This window comes from Tamandua tetradactyla, chromosome 2, assembly GCF_023851605.1.
Source record: "Tamandua tetradactyla isolate mTamTet1 chromosome 2, mTamTet1.pri, whole genome shotgun sequence".
NCBI lineage: Eukaryota > Metazoa > Chordata > Mammalia > Pilosa > Myrmecophagidae > Tamandua > Tamandua tetradactyla.
The window spans coordinates 168,368,590-168,385,753 of record NC_135328.1 but is presented as its reverse complement, the minus strand read 5'-3'; the positions used below and the strand labels follow the sequence as shown (position 1 = coordinate 168,385,753).

The following is a 17,164-nucleotide window of genomic DNA, read 5'->3' as shown; positions in this document are numbered from 1 at the left end:
CTCTAGGTACAAGGTGACCCTGCTGTCCTCCCACCCCAACCACCAACTCTGGAAGTGCTGTGTCCCCAGGGCCTAGAACAGTGCCTGGCACATGGTAGGTTCTTGATAAATGTTTGAGGAAGGAAGGAAGGAACAAACGAAGGAAGGAAGGAAAAAAGGGAGGGAGGGAGGGAGGGAGGGAAAATAGAAGGGAGGGAAGGAAGAAATTCTCCCAGCAAGGACTACTTACTGCAGGATAGACGTGGCCAATCTGAGCAGTCCTCCCTATGTGGAGCTCATCTTCATCCTCCTCTTCAGTCGTTTTCCTGTACACTGGGTTGTCAAAATTCATGCTTTTGGTGTTCTTCCGCTTCCAGTTTCTCCAGATCAGGTAGCCACTCATGCACAGCAGGGCTATTACCACTGGAGGAAGGAGACTCGTTACACTGGACCCGAGCAGGCTCCAGCCCATTGCTTGCACTGCAGTACAATTCTTGCTCCCTCTCCAACTTTCCTGTCCTGTTCCTCAGGCCGTGTTTTGGTGTGTATTCATTCTGGAATGCATTTCTCCCTTTTCTTCTTGCCTTCTAACTACTCATCCTTCAAGGCTAGTGCAGATGTGCAGTCTCCCAACTGCTATAGATGAGGCAGTTGCTCCCAGATCATGGTTCTCTTATTTTTTATATTTGGCCCCCAACCAGACAGGGGACAGGGATGGCGTCTTATTTACCTTTTCTATGCCCAGTGCCTACCACTAAATAGACACTCAGTTATGTGTGCTAAATGAACGAGTGAATTTCTTCACCACAACTTTACCCTAATGCCTTCCTGGATTTCTCTAAGAAAACCGTTCTTTCTCAAAATTGGAGGGCAGGAGGTAGGGTGAGGTATTTCTTCCCAAAGCTAGGGCTTTAGCATCTTTAGAATATAATACAGCACAGGCTCTGAGTTAGAATAAATGAGTAAAGGCGGAAGCTTTCTTCAACAGAATTGAGCAAAAATGGGACAAGCACCCTTGTAAGATAGTAAACATCACTCTGAGCATTTAAGTTGAGTCTGGATGATCACCTAGTGATGATGCTAAAGAGGGACTTTCTGCTTTGTTAAGATTAAATAGTTGATACCCTTTAAAAACAGGAGCAAGGCAAAGAAACCTTTTATCACTGCTACTATTTATTGACCTGGAGATGTAGCTAATGCAGTAAGACCAGAAAAAAAATTGAAGGATATACAATATGAAAAAGAAATCAAACTGTGATTATTAACAGCTATTTGTATGTTTAGAAAATTTTAGAAAATCAGATGAAAAACTATTAGAAATAATGTTAGCCAATTTATAATGCTTTATTATTAATCAACAATAACCCATGGAAAATGTAAAGGAATAAAAACACATTTGCATCGTCTAACAAAAATTTAAAAATACATGAGATAACAAGACATGTGCAATTCCTATCTGATCTATAAAATTCTACTGAAGAACATGAAAGGAGACTGAAATAAATAGACATGTTATACTCCTCGATGAGAAGCTTCAATATTATAAAAATTTAATTCCCCCTACCTCAATCAATACATCTGTAGTGTAGAGGAGTGGCCACCCTCCAAAAGTTAAGTCTACCTGGTACCTATGAATGTGACCTTATTTGGAAAAAGGGTCTTTGTACATGATTAAGCTAGGGATCTCATGATGAAATCATCTTAGATTTAAGGTGACCCTAAATCCAATGATGGGCATCATTATAAGAAAAGGTAGAGGGATATTTGAGACAGACTCAAAGAAAAAGGCCACGTGAACATGGAGGCAGAGATGACAGTTATACTGATACAAGATATGGAGGGCCTGATACCACCAGAAACCAGAAGAGGCAAGGAAGAATTCCTCCACAGCCCTAGGAAACTAATATCTAAATCAATATCAATAAAAAGTCCATTATAATTTATATAAAATGGACAGGGTGATTCTAAAGTTCATCTGGAAGGGAAACTAAATAGAAATTGCTGAGTTCTGGCCAACTAAGATGACAGCACAAGAGGCTCCAGGGTTCCAATCCCCCACAGAATCTTTAAACAATTAGCAAAAACAGGCCAAGCCAGTTTCCTCTCAAAACTCTAGAATAAAGAGTTAAAGGGTAGCAGTAACTGGACAAGTACTGAATCAAGGAAAGACAATTTAAAATCAATAGGAGAAGCTTGTGGTGCCCTTGCTGGCCTCTCCCTCAGTCCCTCCCTGATGCAGGGTGGAGCTGACTGAGCCTCCACTGTGGGTCCCTGATCCTTTTCTGGAGCAAACAGAATAATCCCTACGTACTCACTGGGGTGCCTATATCTTGGTGCCAGTCGATCTGGTGGCAGCCTGAAGGAGTGAACCAGGACACTACTCTGGCTCACAGTTGCAGAACATGCCTTGCAGGCAGAAGCAGCTTACTTACAGTGAGTCTTAATCTCTGTACAGGAGTTCTTTAAAAGAGGATGAAAAACAGAGAGAAAGACACTGAAACTCAGTGAGAAAGTCACAGAAGCTGAGAGAGAAAGCCATAGAAACAGAAAGGAAGCCACTGAAGCCAGAAGCTGGAAGCAACGAAACCCAGAAGAAAAAGACAGAGAAGTCCTAGACTGCTGGCAGCCTGTCTTCAGGAAGAAGGTATTGTCTTGATGATGCCTAGATTTGGACATTTTCACGGCCTCAGAACTTTAAGATTATAAAGTAATAAATCACCACTGTAAAAGCCAACCCAGTTCTGGTATACTGCATTTCAGCAGCTTTAGCAAATTAAAACACATCTCCTCAGCAACATCAAATGAGTACTGCACAGGGTACACAGAGCTGCCACACAACTGAGAAAATTTATATAACATGGAGAAAACATAATTTTGCCCCATGAGGACCTTACAATCTCGCGATCTGATAACTCATAAGCTAAGTGTTAAGTGAACAACAAAGTGATTCATTAAGGCAAATTCTTCATCCTCTAAAGCTCTTGTGGATTGAATCGTTTTAGACTCTGGAATTAATCCATTCAACATAAAAGACAAGACTAGGTTTAGTTGAGAATCCTTTCAGGCTCATATAGTTCCTCTTAATATCTATCTAGAAACAAAATTGACCAGATAGACAACTGAAAGTAAAGACCAGATTTCTTGAAATGCAAGGGCTAAAATAACTTACTGTGGTTACTTAATTTAAAAAGCAAACATATTGAATTGTATTACTAGGGTTATGCTAGTTTAAAAATAGGCCAAGTACTGATACTGCATTCCCCTCAGGCTAGCATTATTCATTTGAAACAGTGAATATTAATACATGTGGGTTCTACATCTAACCCACAGAAAGTCAACCATGAATCAAAGTTCTGTGTATCAAATATCCATCTCCTGTGTACTATGAGTTTTAATTATGCCCCATTATTCAGTCAAAAGTAATGTGTCAAATTATAATAGTCAAATTATAATAAGGTAATGATCTGCATATTTTCATATAGCTGAATGTCAATGTATCTAAATAGGAAATAAATAGCAATCCTGTCTACCTATATCAGAAAAGAAAACAATATTATTCCAGATGTGCATACTCATCACTACAAGAAGAGGTATGTAGGTTTTAAGGTTTCATAATCAGTTGTCAGAAAAATAGCAGTTATTCTTACAGTATCCTATTAGCATCTGACTCATTATTTTTAGATTACATGATTTAGTAGACATTATCAAACCATCTGTCAGCTACTTTATGGCAGCTGAATACTCATAAAAAATTATTATTCTGAGATGATTCCAACATTAACACTAGAATAATTATCAGAAAGAATAATAATGTGATGTAGAAGAACATGACTGAAAATATGCTCACTTTTCAAAAACCAACCTGGTCACCTGGGAAAGTTATGGCTCCAATTTTGAGCACACTCCCACATGGGACACTGATCTGGCCAGGGCACAAGTTCTGAGCAGGAAAAGTCAGATCAAGATGATTCTAAGCCACCTCTGAGAAGTAGCTTACAAATGTCCAGACTGACCCTCTTAGGTAGCATAACTGGTCCAATTAATTCTTCTCAAAGCAGTTTCATATTATCCTACCCACATCAACCCAAAGTTTAAAGTTGACTCAAGGGCAGGCCACGGTGGCTCAGCAGGCAAGGATGCTTGCCTGCCATGCCAGAGGACCCAGGTTCGATTCCCGGTGCCTGCCCATGTTAAAAAAAAAAAAAAAACAAAAACAATAAAGTTGACTCAAAAACCAAAAATACATCCTGGAGCAGGAGTGACCAACTGTGTAAACTCTAGTATGTTCTTATTGCTGTGTTTAGTTTGAAGATGAGCATGTCCTATCCACAACAGTGTTATTCTAGGAGGCAGGGTAGGAATCGTGGTAAATTAGAAAATAGATTATTAATTGCACAATTAAGAGAAAAATAAAACATGTCTCAAAATCTACATTAAGGCCATATCCAAAGGAGTCATTCATGTCAGTGATGTGCTGGAATTGAACTTGTGTGCTACAGTATTTTTATGTCTGACTACTCTGGCCTACTGGTATGGGTACAACTCGCTTCCTGCTTGTTGAAGGGTGAATAAGCCACACAGAGCTACAATGGTTTCTACTGAGTGGTAAAATTCACAGAAGCTTCAGGACATTCATGTTAGGATCATTCCTTGGGCAAAGTTTGATGTAGGTCAAAAGAAAGTGGTTTCTTGGTCAATAACTGCAATTTATTTCTTTTAAAGTCAGTGGGATGCTTGTATAGTTCTATTACAATTGGCCCACATTTAATTTCCTCCATCTTCATGAAAGCAAAAGAGTTGGTGCTGGTAAATCTTTTCCTAGGCTTGTAGTGTTTGAATTCAAAGAAGATAGCTGCATCTTTGGGTAATTTTTCAACATGTTTCTGGAGCTCAATGTCCATATTAAAATAAACATATATACCTTTTCTTGAATGCACAGGAGTTAAATCTATGCCAGTCAGATCCTTTAATCTAGCTGTAATACAGGAATTGATGCACTACCCAGCATATCTTTCAAACCGGTCTTCTCAATTCTGATAGTGAGGAACGTCATTCCTGGTTCTTGATGGCAACCTTGGTAACAAAGTACCAGGACCCCTAGCAGGAAAGAATCAGGAGACCCAGCTCCAGCACCACCCTCCTCTTCATCTCCTTCAAATTCCAAATTCTCTTCTTCACCAGGTGCTAAAATTCTTCTTGGGACAGGCTGAATGTCAAATGGGAATTCTTTATTATATGTAAGACTGTTCTTTAGGATTGGTTCCAGCTTCAGATCCTCCAGTTTAAATTCTTTTCGGGACTGCGTGGACTGTAAAGTTGTACAGTGTAATTCCAAATATGTTGCAATTCTGCCTATTGTTTTCTTTTGTTCTTCTGTGCATCTGAAATTACTGTGTTGAGCTTGGACCTCTTTTTGTAGATATTTTGCTGATATCTGATACTCATCTACTGCCTCCACCAGCTGCCCCAAGTGTCAGTCTGTGCCTCTCCTAAAACTGACACCCACGTGCTGCAGCAGACTCCTGGTCACTCCCAACATGGCCGGTCCCACCCTGTCCTTTCCTGCCCTACTCCAGCAAGGCCAGGCTCTAGGGTGCCATACTCTTTGGGCCTGGCCTGACACTGATAGCGCCAAAAGGTCCTGCTGCAGTCACCACCCCCAGCCACCAAGGAGCCGCACAAGCCGATTTGTCCTAAACAATACTCTTTTAAACAACAAATGCGTCAAAGAAGAAATTACAAGCAAATTAGAAAATACCTTGTGACAAATAAAAGCACAAACACAACATACCAAAACTTAAGGAATGCAGCAAAGGCAGCGTTGAGAGGGAAATTTATAGCTATAAATGCTTACAATATTTAAAAAGAAGAAAAATCTCCAATTAGAGAACTAACCTGACACCTGGAGGAAATAGAAAAAGAAAAGCAAAATAAATGCAAAGTAAGCAGTAGGAGGGAAATAGCAAAGATTAGAACACATATAAATGCAATAGAATATAAAAATTTAATAGAATCCACAAAATGAAACATTACTTTGAAAAGATCAATAACATCAACAAACCTTTAGCTAGACTCACAAAGTAAAAAAGAGAAAGGACACAACTAAAATCGAAACAAAAGGGGTGATATTACTACTGAACCTACAGAAGTAAAAAGGACGATAAGAGGATAATATAAATAATTGCACACCAACAAATGAGATACCTAGATGAAAAGGACAAATTTCTAGAAACACACAAACTATCTACCTTGACTCCAGAAGAAACAGAAGATCTCAAAAGACCTATAACAAGTAAAATGACTTGATCAGTAATCAAAATTTCCTAATAAAGAAAAACCCAGGACCAGATGGCTGCAGTGGTGAATTTTCATTCTAAGAAGAATTAACACTAAGCCTACTCCAACTCTTCCAAAAAATTGAAGAGGAGGGAATACATCCTAACTCATTCTATGAGGCCAGGACTCACTCTCATACCAAAGCCAGATAAAGATACCACAAGAAAAGAAAATTACAGACCAGTATCTCTTATGAAGATAAATGTAAAAATCCTAAAAAAATACTAATAAATTGAATCCAACAGCACATTAAAAGAATTATACACCATGATCAAGTGGGATTTATCCCAGGTATGCAAGAGCAGTTCAGTCTAAGAAAATCAATTAATGTAATACACCACATAAATAGAACAAAGGGAAAAACCACATGACCAACTCAATTGACACAGAAAGGGCATTTGACAAAATCTAGCATCCCTTTTCAATAAAATAAAAAAAAAAAACACTCAAAACTACGAATAGATGGAAACTTCCTCAATATGATAAAGGACATATAGGAAAAACTCACAGCTAACATCATACTCAATGGTGAAAAACTGACAGCTTTCCCCCTAGGATAAGGTATAAGACAGGAATGGCCACTGTCACGTCATACTGGAAGTTCTAACTCTTTGCAGATAACATATATATAGAAAATCCTAAAAAATACACAGAGAAGCTATGTGAGCTAATAATTTAGCAAATGATGGGGCACAAGATCAACCCACAACAATCTATAGTGTTTCTACACACTAGTAACGAACAATCTGAAGGGAAAATCGAGAAAAAAAATCCATTTACAATAGCATCTAAAAGAATAAAATACTTGGAATAAATTTAACCAAGGATGTAAAGGACTTATATGGAAAAACTACAAAACATTGCTAAAAGAAATCAAAGAAGACCCAAATAAATGGAAAGATTGGTTGCAATAAGCTGTGTGGGCCTACGATGTTTGGTCCCTTGCGTAGTTGCATATATCCTAAAGTTTTTCGTTCAACTAGTGTTATGAATGCTACTGCTAATAGGACTGGGATGATTAAGCATGCAATATTAATTATAAACATGTATTAAGAAGAGGAGTTGAACCTCTGGGTATAAAGGCTTAAATTTTATGCATTTACCGGGCTCTGTCACCTTAACAAACCCTTGTATCGGGTTGTTTATGCCTAGTTAACTAGATTTAGATAATTTCATCTATTTTGTCTTAAGGCTGTTGGTTCAAGTTGACCCTATCTCTCTGGTCCTTTCGTACTGGGAAAAATAAGCATATAGAGAGAAACCGACCTGGATTGCTCTGGTCTGAACTCAGATCATGTAGGACTTTAATCATTGAACAAACGAACCAATAATAGCTGTTGTGCCATTTGGATGTCCTGATCCAACATCGAGGTCGTAAACCCTGTTGTCGATATGGACTCTAAAATAGGATTGCGCTGTTATCCCTGGGGTAACTTGTTCTGTTGATCAATTTCTTGGATTAATTAATGATAAACTACTAACTTGACTTGTTAGGTCTGGTTATGAATCATTCGGAGGATTTTTTCTACTCTGAGGTCACCCCAACCGAAATTTTTAGCCCAGTTTATTGTATGTTGGCCCTGGAGGGTTGATGGGATATAATTGGGCTGGCAATTTAAGCTCCACAGGGTCTTCTCGTCTTATCTACTCATCCCCGCCTCTTCATGGGGAGGTCAATTTCACTGATTGGAAACAAGAGACAGTAAAACCCTCATCAAGCCTTTCATACTAGTCCCTAATTAAGGAACAAATGATTATGCTACCTTTGCACGGTCAGAATACTGTGGCTGTTGAACGCATGTCACTGGGCAGGCAGTGCCTCTAATAATTGTGATTCTAGAGGTGATGTTTTTGGTAAACAGGCGGGGTTTGTGTTTGCTGAGTTCCTTTTGTTTCTTTTAATCTTTCCGTTATGCACTCCTGTGTTGGGCTAACAATGGGTATAACTATAGGATATTTTATGGATAAGCTTAGTTTAATTGTTACCTATCAGCGAATTATTCAGTCTGATATAAACTTGTGCGTGGAGAAAGGTATTCTTGTTACTAATATCAACATTATTTCTTCTATTAAGATAGATTAGTCCAGTGGTGGCTTAGGAGTTGTTGGTGTTGAATGGTATTTGTAGTTTTTATTGTTGAGCTTGAACGCTTTCTTTATTGATGGCTGCTCTTAAGCCTACTATGGAAGTGTGTTGTGGGAACTCTCTAATTAAGGTTTTCCTGTATCAATAGGGCTGTACCCCTATTGACTATATTTAAAACTTACATTTGGGCTATTGGTTCATTCTTTTAGGGTAAGTTTTAAGTTGAACTTATATTCATTTCCTGGACAACCAGCTATCACCAGGCTCGATTGGCTTTTCACTACTACCTACTGATTGTTTCACTATTTTGCCACATAGATGAATTGGTCCTTTCGACTGTCTGCAGGTAAATCGTCTGGATTCGGGGATTTTTACTTAAGTTCTCTTTGCAAATGGTGTTCTAGTTGATTCATTATGCAAAAGGTAAAAGGGTTGATCTTTGCTGTTTTGTACTATTAATAATTCTTTCATCTTTCCCTTGCGGTACTGTCTCTATGGCGCCTGTATGTTGTAATTTCTGTCGCTGATACTTTTATAGTTGGTAAATGTTTAAATTTAGGTTTTGGGTGAATTTTTGTTGTAATATGTTTGGGCTAGGTTTAGTTCAAAGTGGTCTAATGAGTTGAAATCTTCTGGATGTAAGCCAGATGCTTTTGTTTAAGCTACACTTTGTTTATTCCAAGCACACTTTCCAGTATGCTTACCTTGTTATGACTTATCTCCTCTAAAATTAGGTGTTTGCTAACATGAATCATAGATCTAGTGTTGTAGGGTTGAAGAGGGTAACGGGCGGTGTGTGCGTGTTCCATGGCCTGGTTCAGTCAAGCACTCTACTTGTGACTTACTGCTAAACCCTCCTTCAGACTTTGTTTTCATAAAGACTTTCGTGTTCTCTATTATTAGGGAATGTAGCCCATTTCTTCCCGCCTCATGGGCTACACCTTGACCTAATGTTTTTATGGTTATAATTGTGCTTACTGCAATTCCTTTTTAGGGTTTGCTGAAGATGGCGGTATATAGGCTGTATTAGCAAGAGGTGGTGAGGTTTATCGGGGTTTATCGATTATAGAACAGGCTCCTCTAAGTGGATGTGAAGCGCCGCCAAGTCCTTTGAGTTTTTAGCTATTGCTAGTAGTACTCTGGCGAATATTCTTGTTGTTTGAATATTTGTGTTTATGGCTAGGCATAGTGGGGTATCTAATCCCAGTTTGGGCCCTAGCTGTCATGTGTTCGGATATGCTAAAGTCACTTTCGTTGTTGGGCTTATTTATATTGGGGCTTTTTACGGCTTAGTAATAATTTAACTTTATTTGGGTGGAGATCCTAAACACTCTTTATGCCGAAGGTTATTGATTTGGGTTAATCGTATGACCATGGTTGCTGGCACGAAATTTACCAACCCTAGATTAGTATGACTTAGTCAAACTTTCGTTAATTGCTTAATTTTTATCACTGCTGTATCCCGTGGGGGTGTGGTTTAGCAAGATGCTTTGAGCTGCTGTGTTTTGCGTGCTTGTTATCTGCTCCTTTTGATCTTGTTCTGATCTAGAGGGCATCCTCACTGGGCTGTTGAGGCTTGCATGTGTAATTCTACTAAAAAATCAATAAAAAGGCCAGGACCAAGACTTTGTGTTTATGGAGTACACAGTACTCATCTAGGCATTTTCAGTGCCTTGCTTTAGGGTTAAGCAACATGAACTGGTGTTGTCCTGTTAGGACATAGGCTTTTTCCATACTAAAAAGTTGCAAGAGCTTGAGTGCTATGTCAGTATTGGCAAAAATGTTGTCCGACCAATAAATTGAAAAAATGTTTATTGGTTGTCCTGTTAGGACATAGACTTTTTCCATACTAAAAAGTTGCGAGAGCTTGAGTGCTATGTCAGTATTGGCAAAAATGTTGTCCGACCAATAAATGGGGAGGTAGGGTTTTAAGTGTGCCCTTTGTTGTTTGCTCGATGGTGTTGTATTAGTTCTATTTTTGGGGTTTGGTAGAACTGTGTAAGTACGGTGCTGAGAGTTTAAGGCGGGTGGTTGGCCTGTATATATTTCCTCTTTTTTTGTGGCTTTTAGCTGCGTGCGTATGCGTATGTCCTGTTACCACTGACTGAATAACACCTTTAACTTAACATGCCGGTTGAACCAACGTTCAATGTTAAGTCCAGCTACAATTGAGTTGACTACAACGGGGCCTCCTGTAGGCCATAGCTGAGTTGGTGCAAATCCCCCCCACCCCCAAAATAAAAAAATACCAAATGTATGACACCACAGTTATGTGTGATCATGGGCTGATTAGACACTAGTCCATCGAGATGTCTTATTTAAGGGGACCGTATGGACGAGACCTAACTGAAATGGCCCTGAAGAAAGAACCAGATGCCAGTTATAGTTTCAGGCTAGAAACCACCACAGGTGATGGGCCCGGAGTGAGAAGAGGGACACGATTCAAGCGGGTTGCTGGTTTCTCGAAGCTTGGTGATTATGAAAGATGTTGGTGGTGATATGCGTGTTGACAAGGATGGGAAAATAAGGAATGTGCTATGTAATATTAATAATATTATGTACCTAAGAATATCCATGGGGTAAATAAATGTATGCACGATTAAGCATAGCAATTAAAAAAAATTTTATTATTGTACATGGGATTTTAATACTGAGATAGTACATAAGTTAATTCTCTGTTCAACTATACAATTGAAGCAGGGAATAGTTTAATTAGAACTTCAGCTTTGGGAGTTGATGGTGGAATAGCGTTTTTCTTCCCTGAGTGTCCTTGGAAGTGGTTACTTCATTTTTGGCTTACAAGACCAGTGTAATGTTTATACTACAAGGGCTTATAGTTTTATTAGGTGGTTTTCTAGGATGCCTACTAGTGGTATTAAGATTAGGATGATTGAGAAGTATGAGATTGAAGCTACTTGGCCGATAATGATAAAGGGGTGTTCGACGGGTTGGCCGCCAATTCATGTCAGGATTAGTTGGTTAGCTGCTAAGAGTCAGAATAGTAGTTGGCTTAGTGGTCGGAATATTATGCTCTGTTGTTTGGCTGTGTGTAGTAGTGGCACGATTATTAGTACTAGGATTGAGCAGATTAGGGCTACTACTCCGCCTAGTTTGTTGGGGATTGATTGTAAGATGGCGTAGGCAAATAGGAAGTATTATTCTGGTTTGATGTGTGGTGGGGTGCTGAGTGGGTTTGCTGGTGTATAGTTATCAGGATCCCCCAGGAGATCTGATGAAAATAGTACTAGGGTCACTAATGTTGTGGCTACGATGAATAAGCCTAGGATGTCCTTGATGGTGTAGGAGGGGTGAAATGGGATTTTATCTATGTCAGACGAAAGTCCTAGTGGGTTGTTGGATCCTGTTCATGCAGAAATAATAGGTGTGTTATCACTAGGGCTAGGATGATGAATGGTAGGATGAAGTGGAATGCAAAGAATAGTGTTAGGGTGGCTTTATCTACTGAGAATCCCCCTCAGATTCACTCTACTAGGTCTGTTCCAATATATGGGATGGCTGATAATAGGTTTGTGATTACAGTGGCGCCTCAGAATGATATTTGTCCTCACGTAACCTATGAATGCGGTTGCTATTGTGGCTAGTAAGAGGATGACTCCAATGTTTCAGGTTTCTAAGTATAGGTAGGAGCCATAATACAGGCCGCGGCCTACATGTAGGTATAGGCATATGAAGAATATTGAGGCTCCGTTAGCGTGGATATAGCGGATGAGTCAGCCATAGTTGACATCTCGGCAGATATGAGTGACTGATGAGAATGCTGTAATTGTGTTTGATGTGTAATGTATTGCTAAAAAAAGGCCTGTTAGGATTTGGATAATTAAACAGATTCCTAGTAGGGATCCGAAGTTCCATCATGCTGAGATATTTGATGGTGTGGGGAGGTCGATGAATGAGTGATTAATGATTTTGAATGGTGGGTGGGTTTTACGGATGTGAGTCATTAGTTCTTATAGTTGAAGTACAATGATGATTTTTCATGTCATTGGTCATGGTGCAGTCCCATGTAAGAATTATGATGTATTTTGTACTTTTGCTAAGTATTCTATTTGTTATTGACTTTGTGAGCTTCTCATCGAAGCCACCACCTATTTATGGGGGGCTGGGGTTGGTGATTAGTGGTGGTGTGGGTTGTGGGTTGGTTTTAAGTTTTGGTGGGTCTTTTTTAGGGCTAATAGTATTTTTGGTGTACTTAGGTGGGATGTTAGTGGTGTTTGGGTATACCACTGCGATAGCTACTGAGGAGTATCCTGAGGTGTGGGGGTCAAATGTGGTTATTTTTAGTGCAATGGTTTTTGGTGTCGTTATGGAAGTTGTTGTTATGTTATGATTGGCTAGTTATGAGAGTATTTATGGGGTGTTTTATGGGTTAAAATATATAGAGGATTGGGCAGTTTATAGTTATTTAGGTGACTGGTATGTTCGTGGGGATTATGTGGGAGTGGCCACCTCGTATAGCCATGGTTGGTGGTTGGTGGTTTTGGCCGGATGAGCTTTGTTTATCAGTATTTTTGTTGTTATTGAAATTACTCGTAATAAAAGGCCAGCGTGATGAGGGCTAGTATGATGGACAGCATGAATGATAGGAAATATAATTTAATTAGTCCTTTTTGGTGGGACGTAATTAATGATGCTGAAATGTTTACTTTGGAGAGACTTTTTGGGGTGATTTTTTCTAGTCAAATTAAGTCAAGTATAGAGGATGCTAGGTTTTGGCTTGTTGTGAGGATTGAGTAGGGGTATAGGCGGTGAATAATATTAGGGAAGTATCCTAGTATGGTAGAGAAAGAGTGATGTTGAGAGGGATAGTTGTATTGTAGGTTGTGGGTTGTATTATTTAGTTCTATTGCTAAGATGAATCCGGCGATTGATACTACTAGTGCTGTAAGTTTGATATATGGAGGCATGGTTATTTGTTGTATTGATATTGGTGGGATGTTACTTGTAATTAGGAATCCTGCGAATACACTTCTGATTGCCAGGCGCTTAATTGGATTAAGCAAGCATGGGTCGTTTTCGTTAATGGTGATGGTTGATTGAAATCGAGGTTGGTTAAGCAAGGAGAAGAAGATAATTCGTGTGCTGTACACAGCTTCAGGGCTGTGGCAATCAGGGTGATTAGCAGTGCTCAGGCGTTTGCGTTAGAGGTGTTTGCTACTTCGATGATAGTGTCTTTAGAGTAAAATCCTGTGAGAAAGGGTATTCCTGTGAGTGCCAGGTTTCCAATGATGAGAGAGGAAGTAGTTAGTAGTAGTGCGTTAAATAATTCTCCTATTTTTCGAATGTCTGGTTCATTGTTTAGGCTGTGGATGATAGAGCCTGAGCATAGGAATAGCATTGCTTTGAAGAAAGCGTGTGTGCAGGTGTTTAGGAAGGCTAGGTATGGTTGGTTAAGTCCGATTGTTACTATTATCAGTCCTAGTTGGCTTGACGTTGAAAATGCTACGATTTTTTTATGTCGTTTTGAGTCAGAGCGCAGATAGCTGTGAATAGCATGGTGATAGCTCCTAGGCAGAGGGCGATTGTGAGAATTAGCTTATTGTTTTGTAGTAGCGGGTGAAATTGTACTAATAGAAATACTCCGGCTACTACTATGGTGCTTGAGTGGAGTAGTGCTGATACTGGAGTTGGGCCCTCTATTGCAGATGGAAGTCATGGATGCAGCCCGAACTAGGCTGATTTTCCCATGGCGGCTAGGAGTAGTCCTATTAGTGGAATGGGAGTTAGGTCGAGGTTGAGTATGAAGATTTGTTGTATGTCTCATGAGTTAGAGTTGAGTATAAATCATGCTAGGGCGACAATGAGACCAATGTCTCCGATTCGATTGCACAGGACTGCTTGCAGGGCTGCGGTGTTGGCATCAGCTCGTCCATATATATCATCATCCGATCAGTAGAAATGATATAATGCCAAATCCTTCTTAGTCAATGAATAGTTGGAAGAGGTTGTTGGTGGTTACTAAGATGATTATTGTGATGAGGAATAGTAGGAGATATTTAAAGAATTGGTTAATATGTGGGTCTGAGTGTATGTACCATATGGAAAATTCTATGATTGATCATGTTACGAAAAGTGCGACTGGGACGAGTATTAGGGAGAAGTCTATTTTAAAGCTTATAGAGAGTTTTATTGTTTGTACTGTAATTCAGTGTCAGTTTGAGATAATGATTTCTTGGTTTGATAGTGTAAACATGGTGGTTGGGATTATGCTGGTTATAAAAGCATATATGATCGAGGTTTTTACATAATAGGGGAATGTTGTTTTGTTGTTTGTTATAATGGGTGTTATGATTGGGAGGACTAAGATTGTAATGGTAATTATAGTGAGTAGCGCGAATACATTTATTACTTTTATTTGGAGTTGCACCAATTTTTTGGTTCCTAAGACCAAGGGATTACTTCTATCCTATAAAAGTAAGAAAGCCATCTTTTATGGATGGGTGCAGGAGTTAGCAGTTCTTGCATTAGTCTTTCTTGGCGGATAAGAGTTTTTATGTTGTGTTTCTAGATTCACAATCTAGTGTTTTGTGTAAACTATATCCGCAGTAGGATAGGTCGAGAATTAGTTTTGGGTGGATTGATAGCAAGACTAGTGGTAAGAGGTGTATTAGTATAAGGCTATTTTCTCGTGTGAAAGTTGTCTTGATTATGTGGGCGTGTGATGTTGGTTTTCCTTGTTGTGTTATGATTAGTATGTAAAGTGAATATAAGGCTGTGATTACTACATTTAGGCCTATTAGTAGTATTGCAAAGTTTGATCATGCGAATGATGGGATTATTACAAATAGTTCACCAATTAAATTAATGGATGGGGGGAGGGCTAGGTTTGTTAGGCTTGCTAGAAGTCATCAAGAGGCCATTAGGGGGATGATTGTTTGAAGGCCTCGTGCTAGGATTATAGTGCGACTGTGAATTCATTCGTAATTTGTGCTGGCTAAACAGAATAGTATAGAGGATGTCAACCCGTGGGCGATTATCAATGTGGAGGCCCCTATAAAACTTAATGGTGTTTGAATTATAATGCTATAATTACCAGTGCTATATGACTTACCGATGAGTAAGCGATTAGGGATTTTAAGTCTGTCTGACGAAGGCAGATTGAGCTTGTTATGATTATGCCTCATAGAGATAGTATGATAAATGGGTAGGCTATATATTCTGTAAGTGAGTCAAGTATCATGGTTATGCGTAGTATTCCGTAGCCCCCTAGTTTTAATAAGATGGCTGCCAGGATTATGGATCCTGCAATTGGTGCTTCGACGTGGGCTTTTGGAAGTCACAGGTGGAGACCATAAAGTGGTATTTTAACTATGAATGCTATGATACATGCCAGTCATAGGAAATTTGAGGCTCAGTGTGCTGGTAGTAGTTGGGCCAAATATTTTATTATTAGGAAGTTTAGTGAGCCTGTATTATTTGGGGTATAAATTAGTACTACTAGAAGGGGTAGTGAGCCTAAGAGTGTATAAAATAGGAAGTAAATGCCTGCATTTAGTCGCTCTGTCTGATTTCCTCATCGGGTGATAATAATGAGGGTTGGGATTTATGTTGCTTCAAATAGAATATAAAATAGGAGTAGTTCTGTAGCCGTGAAGGTTATAATTAGAAGTATTTGAAGTATAATTAGTATTGAAATATAGAGTTTTTTTCATGTAACTGTTTCTTTAGATAGATGGGATTGACTTGCTAGGAGTATTAGGGGTAGTAGCCACATGGTTAGTACTAGTAGTGGGGTCGATAATGGGTCTGCGAAGAAAGTGGGGGAGAAGTTTAGGCTTAGGTCGAATGGCTGGCAAAATAAGTGTAAGCCAATTAAGTTGATTAGCAGGCTATGAGTGGTTGAGTTGATTCATAGTATTTCTTTTTTTGAAAGCCAGGTTAGTGGGAATAGTATGATAGTTGGGATAATTAGTTTTTAGCATTGCAGGAGATTGAGGTTTTGTATGTAGTCTAGGCCATATGTATTTGGTACTGTGACTAAGAGGGCTAGTCCTACAGCAGCTTCGCATGCTGCAAAGACTATTAGTATCACTGGCATTATGCTTGATAGGGTGAAGCATGTATTTAGGATCGTTATTGTGCTTAGGACAAATAGTGATAGCATTATTCCTTCTAAGCATAGTAGTGATGATATCAGGTAAGAGCGGTATATTAAAAGTCCGAGCAGTGCCACTGTAAATGCCAATAGAATGTTTATGTAAATTGATGACATATGATAATCATGTGTTAGATCATGGTTTAATGAGTCGAAATCATTTGTTTTAAGTTAAACTAATTATCATATTCTGTTCACTCCAGTCCTTTTTGGATTCATTCATAGGCCAGGCCCAGTCCCAGTAAGGAAATTAGGAATAAGGTTGTAGCTAGTATGTGGCTAGTTTGTGGATTAGAAGACTAAATATAGTTAAGATGCCAATTCTACCCAAGGTGACTACAGATTCAGTGCAATCCTGATGAAAATTCCAAAAGCCCTCTTTGTAGAAATGGGAGAGTCAATCATCAAATTTATGTGGCAGGGCCTGGAATAGCCAAAACCATCTTGAAAAGGAAGAATGAAGTTGGAGGACTCACATTTCCTGATTTTAAAACTTATTACAGAGCCACAGTAATAAAAAAAGCACAGTACTTGCACAAGGACAGACTTAAATTGAGAGTTCAGAAAAATACCCTCACAGCTATGGTCAACTGATTTTCAATAAAGGTTCACTCAATGGGGAAAGAATAGTCTCTTCAACAAATGGTGCT

General features: G+C 39.1%; 1 protein-coding gene, 1 long non-coding RNA gene, 1 other non-coding gene and 1 pseudogene across 19 annotated transcripts in view; 1 reads left to right on the top strand and 3 right to left on the bottom strand.

Moving 5' to 3' along the window:
* LRP8 (LDL receptor related protein 8) overlaps window positions 1-17,164 on the bottom strand; it is a 106,526-nt gene that overhangs the window by 7,902 nt on the left and 81,460 nt on the right. For all 14 annotated transcript variants that reach the window (XM_077149599.1, XM_077149587.1, XM_077149600.1 and 11 more), the window contains one exon: window positions 230-402. In XM_077149599.1, the coding sequence (XP_077005714.1) occupies window positions 230-402 (173 nt within the window). The remainder of the gene's footprint in view (window positions 1-229; window positions 403-17,164) is intronic.
* Window positions 1-17,164, top strand: part of LOC143674216 (uncharacterized) — a 53,329-nt gene that overhangs the window by 9,034 nt on the left and 27,131 nt on the right. The window lies entirely within an intron of this gene.
* LOC143674214 (axin interactor, dorsalization-associated protein pseudogene) lies at window positions 413-8,317 on the bottom strand (annotated as a pseudogene).
* LOC143675406 (18S ribosomal RNA) lies at window positions 9,073-10,031 on the bottom strand. Its single transcript, XR_013171630.1, has one exon. It is a non-coding gene; the product is annotated as an 18S ribosomal RNA (ribosomal RNA).